The sequence below is a fragment of the Miscanthus floridulus genome, chromosome 6 (genome assembly GCF_019320115.1).
Source record: "Miscanthus floridulus cultivar M001 chromosome 6, ASM1932011v1, whole genome shotgun sequence".
NCBI classification, from domain to species: Eukaryota; Viridiplantae; Streptophyta; class Magnoliopsida; order Poales; family Poaceae; genus Miscanthus; species Miscanthus floridulus.
Genome location: NC_089585.1, coordinates 94476782 through 94483763, shown reverse-complemented (window position 1 = coordinate 94483763; position 6982 = coordinate 94476782). Strand labels below are relative to the sequence as shown.

Below are 6982 nucleotides of genomic sequence, written 5' to 3'. Positions count from 1 at the left end.
CAAATTCCATGATCCTTTGTGTATAGAGTGAAATTGATCACAAAATTTGACTCTCACATTATATAGACTAAGCTCTCCCTAAAAGTATGCATACATATGGTAGAAAGCAAAGCATATGCATAATTAGCAATTTATTGCACAAGAGAGTTTAATCTATATAATGCATGGAGAAAGCATATAAAAAGAAATATAATCAACATGATGATGTCAATTGAAGAATGATGCTTAACTTCGGGGACATCAATTTTCTTACAATGAGACTACTATACAAGTGATAGGTTTGAAAAATTGACACCATTTGAAAAAGTGTTAGTCTCAAAGCATCCAAGTTGTAGAAATACTCCCCCTAAATATGTGCATATAAATGTAGAATACTTTGTAGAAATCATGCACATTGATTTTAGAATCAAAAATACCACTTGAAAGATGACATCTCATGAATGTGAGAATCATTTTCAAAGAGATATCCGGGAGAGATTATCTACAATTTGGACTTTGGCACATATTAGATAAACAAAAGTAAGACAAGCTATGTGCCGTGCTTCTAAGCAATTTTAAACCATGTAGGTTTGCTCCAAGGGTTGATAATGTAATCGAGCAAGCCTACCATATGATGTACCTATTGAATGCATGACAAAAGATTTAAGCAAGTAAAGCAAACATAGGTATTAAAGATAACTAGATGCTTTAAGAGTATATCAATTGAAGTACAAAACCAATTGAAATGAATACTAATTGAAAGTAATGACGTCTAGTTACCTAACATGGGAAGGGGAATTTGGGTCCATAGTATTCACTAACCCACTTGGCAATGATTTTGTCCAACATGATGCACCCCATGAAATGCACCCATATTTTGCCAAGTCTCCAAATTCCCCGATTTCCGACGGACTTCTCACTTCCCTTTTGGGATCCAAACCTTCTTGGTGCTCTTCATGTTGAAAATGATTTCCTTTGGCACCCAAAAGTGTTTAACCCCATTGTTGGCTTACTTGTTCACCTTGATGGCCACCACCTTGTCATTTTTCTTCTTCTTCAAGAGATAAGGTGTGGAGGCCTTCTTGTCCACCTTGTTGGTGTAGGTGTTGGAGAGCTTGCTTGTTTGCTTTTGCTCCTTCTTCTTTGCTCTTCCCCCATTTTTCACCTTGCATTCATAGGACTTGTGGCCTTCCTTGTGGCATACGTAGCAAACCACGGTTTGTCCTTCATCAAGCTTCTTCACTCCCTTGATGGTGTTATCTTGATGAAGTTGGGTTTGCTTCGCCTTGCCTTTCACTTGAGTTAAGTCCTTTGTGAGACGAGCTACTTCTTGCTTGAGTTGCTCATTCTCTTTTGCAACCTCTTGTGTGCATGTATCTACAATCACTTTCTCAACACAAGCTTGGTTGCACAAAGGTGAGTCTAAACATAAATCATTGCAAGAAGTAGAGGCATCCTTTTTAATTATTTCAATTCTTTTAGATGCCTTGGTGGAGGTTAAATTGACGGCCTCAAGATTAGCAACTTTATTAGTTAGCTCATCACAATGTTTGCACATGATTTCCATTTTAGCAAGCAAACTATTATATGCTTCTTGTGAGCTAGCTAACTTTTCTTTTAGTTTTTCATTTTTCTTTAAGAGTTGCTCATCATTGATTGTGCATGCATTTGATGTTACACTAGCCTTAAGTTGCTCAATTTTAGTAGATAGTTCAACATTGAGATTAACAAAGTTCTCATATTGTTCAAGCAAAGTTTTGTATGTTTTTTGTAAACTATCTAGCTTTTCTTTTAAACTTTTAAGCTTATTTTGTTGACTAGTGCAAACTTTAGCATATTTAAGATTTTGTTGCACAATCTCATGATAAGAAGGCATATCATCATCACTATCACTCTCACTAGAGGAAGAGCTTTCGTTACCTCGTGCCATAAGGCACATATGTGAAGAGTTAGATGATGAGTGTTTGCGCCCTCGCCTCTTGTGATGGTCTTCTTCACTTGAAGAATCATCCCATGATCTTATTGATGTGAGGGCTTTGTTCTTACACGCCTTCTTCTTTGTTTTGGGTGTGGGCTTGTTTGGACAAACTTCCACAAAGTGCCCCAACTCGCCGCATCCATAGCATCCCCTCTTTCTTTGCTCGTTTCTTTGATTAGTGAAAACGAGATCTTGAATTTGGATGGGCACACCCTTGACATTGAGACTTACGATCATCTTCTCCACCTTTTTGATAAGTTTGATTGATTCTTCATCAAGGTCGGAGGTGGAGGAGGAAGATTGATCATCATCACTTGATTCTTGTTCATCATCATCATCATCCTCATCTTCTTCTTCTTCACTTGAGGAGCTTGAGCTTGAGCTTGACTCAACTTTCTTGTCCTTCATCTTTTTCTTCTCGCTACAAGCGAGAGCTTTGCCTTTGCTTGATGAAGATGCTTCTCCTTGACCCATCTTATGTGATATTTCAAATGCCACTAGCTTGCCAATGACAATGCCCGGGGTCATGTTGCTCAAGTTCTCCATGTTGTGAAGAATGGTGATGATACTTGCATATTTCTTTTGTGGTAGAACGGAGATGATCTTCCTCACGATGTCCGCATCATCTAGCTTTAATAATCCTATTGAATGGAGCTCATTGATAATTAGATTCAATCGAGAATACATATCACGAACAAGCTCATCATCATTCATAGCAAATGAATCATAATTTTGCTTAGCTAGACAATGTTTTTGCTCACGGACATTACTTGTGCCGTCATAGAGCTCTTGGAGTTTTAACCAAATTTCATGAGCGGTATTTAAAGTAAACACTTGGTTAAAAACATCAATGCTAAAAGATTCAAACAAGCAATTCTTAGCTCTAGCATTAAAATGTATTTCTTTTTCGTCACTCTTTGTGGGCTTTTCGGGATTCTTAATGGGTTTCATCCCGTCACGAGTGACTCTATATACACCTAAATCAACCGCCTCAAGGTGGCAAGCCATTCTAGCTTTATAGTATGGAAAGTTAGTGCCGTCAAAGTGTGGAGGCCTAGCGGTATCCATCCCAACCACTCTAAAATAGCATCGGCTCAACGGCGGTTAAACCAAAGGTCCAAAATGAGCCAACCGGCTCTGATACCAATTGTAGGGACCGTGACGCCTAAAAGAGGAGGTGAATTAGGCAACTTAAAAATCTAACTCTAAACTATGGCCTCTTTTTCTAACCATAGCAAAACCTATGCAATAGATAAGCTATCTTGATGTGCAACTATGATTTTGCTAGTGTATTGCTATCTCTACCGCAAACGTAGTAAAGTAATCAATGTAAATGCGGAAGCTAAAGAGCAAGATAGAGATATGCAAACTCCCGTCGACGACTCCAATATTTTTACCGAGGTATCGAGAAGCGCGCAAGCTTCCCCCTAGTCCTCGTTGGAGCCCCTCGCAAGGAATCCCTCACAAGGGCCAAGCTCCTGGTCGGGTGACTTCATGGATAGCCTCGGGCCTTCCCCACGCGCAAGTGGGTCTCTGATGTGCCTCACGGCAAGCCTCTCCCGGATGCTCCCCGCCGTCTTCACTATCAAGCTTCCAACCGAAACGCCGCGGGCCTTGTTCCCTCCGGTACACGGTGGCGGCCACACCACAACCGCGGTTGGTGTGATCTCGCAAGACTTCAAGCCCCTCCGATGTACAACACTTGTGCTCGCAAGCACGAGGTGGTAAAAGGTATACAAACCTCACAAAACACTAGGCAAACATCTAGAGCAAGCGCATAAGCGATTGTCTAATCAACCTAAGCACTTCGCAAAGCACTTATGCTAATCACCTAATAAAACACTAAGCACTATACATGTGGAGATCACTAAAATGGTGTATCAACACCCTTGGTATGTTTCCTCAGCTCCACTCCCACCAAATGACCGGTTGGGGGTTGTATTTATAAGCCCCACTGAGAAAGTAGCCGTTGGGGTCGAACTCCCGCAATTCTGCTACTGACCGGACGCTGAATCGTCCTGACCGGATGCGTCCGATCGTCCCGACCGTTGCAGCCGCGAACTGTCGATCGGACGCTGCCAGCGTCCGGTCGCCTGCCACCGGACGCGTCCGGTCGCAGTTTCGCGCGCCTGGAACCTCTCTGTACTTGATCGGACGCTGATGCCCTGCGTCCGGTCGGTTGCCGCCAGCGTCTGGTCTAGCGTCCGGTCGCCTGTCTGCTGAGCCACCGGTCCAGCGTCCGGTCGCGCTTCCAGCGTCCGGTCCAAAGTCCGGTCGCCTCTTGAGAGCTCGTTTCTTCGCGATCTTGCGTACGGCTTGGTTCCAATCTTCATGCTTGGACTTGCTTGATATCTTGGGTCTTCACTTGTGCTTCTAAGGTCTTGCTTGAGGTGTTGATCATCGGATCATCACGTCGCCTTCGTCCAAGTCACGTCTTGCACCCTATTGGACTATAAAACAAACACTTACAAATTCATTAGTCCAATTTGGTTGTGTTGGTCATCAAACACCAAAATCCAAAGTAAATGGGCAAGGGTCCATTTTCCTTACACTCGTGTCTCGTCAGCACGCAAGACACACAAGCATCAAAGAGGTACCTGCAATGGTAAGCTGCTAACTCGACGAAACTAGCAGCCCTCAGAAGATGCAATTGCAGATAAACAAACAAGCTATAACCTGCTAGTGGCATGCGTTCCCAAGTCTAAACTACGAAAACGTCTCAACGATACTCGTGGAAATATGTCGAATAGACAAGTTCGTAGCCAGGGGCACAGGCAATCAGAGCATAGTGGCATTCCAGGCAATTTTACATTAAATAAGTAATGAGAGTGCATTCATACAACTCCATTTTACAAATGTATATGACAAACAACGAATAGGAGCGTACATCAATCAATCTTGTTCCACCCTATCCTCTTTACGCACAACACGGCATGCACAACACAGATAACAAAGTAGCCGAGTAACAAACATTTACATTAAACAGACCGCTTGTAATTGAAGGCATAATGCTCACCACACCTCCGCTCCTTTTGTGGCGCCAAGCAGCACAGCAATTGCAGCAACCAAAGCCTGTTCATGGCACCAAAAAGTTTGGGGGCAAAGTTAGCACAACCTTTGTGCATTAATTTGCAAGAGAAAGCACAGATCTACAGTACCATGCTACTAAATATCACATCACATGGTCAAGTAGTAACAAACACTTTCATCATGTAGTGCCAAGCTAAATTTGTGCAGCACATTTCATTGAATTGTTGTTAGTTGAACTGACATATGCTTCCATCCAAGTAAGAGATACCAAAAGCTATGATGAAATCCATTAAACCCTTAAAAAAAATTCTTTTTTGAAAACATAAAGAGGATGTACTTCAACTACACAATGTGCAGTAAGTCTTCTTATTTGAATATCCATCTCCAATAGCTCTATAGGGGCTAGTGAAATGTCAATGATATAGGGTTTAGTGACAGGACTTGATGCTGTATTTGCAGTTCGTGTGTGTAAAACTGTTAAAAAAACCTGATACTGGCCCTAAATCCTCACATGATTAATGAATGTTTTGCATCTAAAATCCATTAGCATACAAGGGAACTCATAAATATAGCTGGAGGAGACATAAGAGCAATGCATACATTGCTAGGAAGGACTTACAGCAATAGTGCAAGCAACATATCCTGGTTTCTCCCTGTAATCACGTACTCGGACACAAATCAGCACAAAAGCTCCAATATACCATGGAATGGCAGCAAAGAAGAACCCAAGTATAAACCTGTAGCAAACGGAAACATCAGTTCCTCAGAGACCAATATGAGTTCATATGAAATTGCAAGATGATTGATGGTTAGAAAAACATACAGAAACCACCCCATGCCAAGGCCACAACATGGAAGAGGACGCATTCTAACAGGCCTTCCTTCAACAACAGGAATATAACCTACAAAACACCAAAATGCAAAACTTAATTAGCCAAGTTAGGTCAAAGTTCCAGTGTAGTTCTTGACTTCGTATCTTCCTCCATTTTGAACATAAATCTAAATTGTATACTGAATCATTCATTTTATAGTTATTTGTAGAGTTGAATTATTTATGTAATCCTTTGCTGAACCTATTTAAAAATGAACTACCCTGCATCTATTTGATTGTTCCAACAAATCAAATTTCCTGCTCATTTACTTCAACATTCCAGAACACTTCAAAGTTCAAAGAGAAAAAAAAATATCAATTCAGTTTCCCTCGAGCTCCATGAACTACCGATCTCAAATGACCTCTAATTTGGGATGAGCAACTTGGAAGTGATGGCAAAAAGGATGCAGAAGGAACTGCAGGTTCAGATACACAGGAAGGCAGCTGGGCAGGACAACACCTATTTTTGAGCTTGCACTGTAATGCCATGTGACCTAATGAGCACAAGGGGTTAGGCGATAGAAAAGATCTACACGAGGAATCAACCACACAAGACTCCTCGGACAAAAGAACGCCTCCCGTTGATCAATCGATCCCATGAAAGGAATCAACCGGGATGCAGCACAGAATTCGCACCGTAAGACGAGACTAGGACCTTCCGTACCTTGCGTGACCTGGTAGCCTTGGGCGTAGTACGGCGCAGCGGCCGAGTAGGGTTGCTGCGGGGGCGGGTAGACCGCATACGACGCCGGCGGCGGCTGCGGGTAGTGCTGCATCCCGGGCGGCGGCGCCGGCTGGGGGAACCCGACCGCCGGCTGCGGAAACTCCCCAGAGGCCCCGGACGGGGGCCCGAAGGTGCCGTACTGGTGCTGGTGCTGCGGCGGCGCCGACGGCGAGTACCCGTAAGAGGACGAGGAGGAGTCCGCCGAACGGGCCTTCTCGTCGGCGTCCGGCATCTGGCCACCCATGGTAGCTCCCGCGGTGGCAAAGGCTAGTTAGGTTTGTGGAATTGCCCAACGCAGGACGGAAGGAGAGGAGGGAAGAGGACGAGGCGGTCACGAAAAAACTTGGGAGGATTTCCGCGTTGTTGTTTCTTGATGAAGACGATTAACGTGGGCCTCCAG

General features: G+C 43.3%; 1 protein-coding gene across 1 annotated transcript; it reads right to left on the bottom strand.

Moving 5' to 3' along the window:
* Positions 1 to 4751: 4751 nt before the first annotated feature.
* Positions 4752 to 6982, bottom strand: LOC136456342 (large ribosomal subunit protein eL20z-like). The gene is made up of 4 exons (XM_066456173.1): positions 6523 to 6982; positions 5811 to 5889; positions 5607 to 5724; positions 4752 to 5029 (listed from the first exon to the last, which is right to left on the bottom strand). Exons 1-4 carry the CDS (start codon positions 6824 to 6826, stop codon positions 4970 to 4972), a joined length of 561 nt encoding a protein of 186 aa, XP_066312270.1. The 5' UTR covers positions 6827 to 6982; the 3' UTR covers positions 4752 to 4969.

Bases quoted from the DNA above. Each gene is read 5' to 3' on its own strand.
- LOC136456342 (XM_066456173.1), bottom strand. From the start codon at position 6,826: ATGGGTGGCCAGATGCCGGACGCCGACGAGAAGGCCCGTTCGGCGGAC. The intron at 5,890-6,522 runs GTACGGAAGGTC...GGTGTTTTGTAG, and splicing joins AGGCTACCAGGTCACGCAAG to GTTATATTCCTGTTGTTGAA. The intron at 5,725-5,810 runs GTATGTTTTTCT...CGTTTGCTACAG, and splicing joins CTTGGCATGGGGTGGTTTCT to GTTTATACTTGGGTTCTTCT.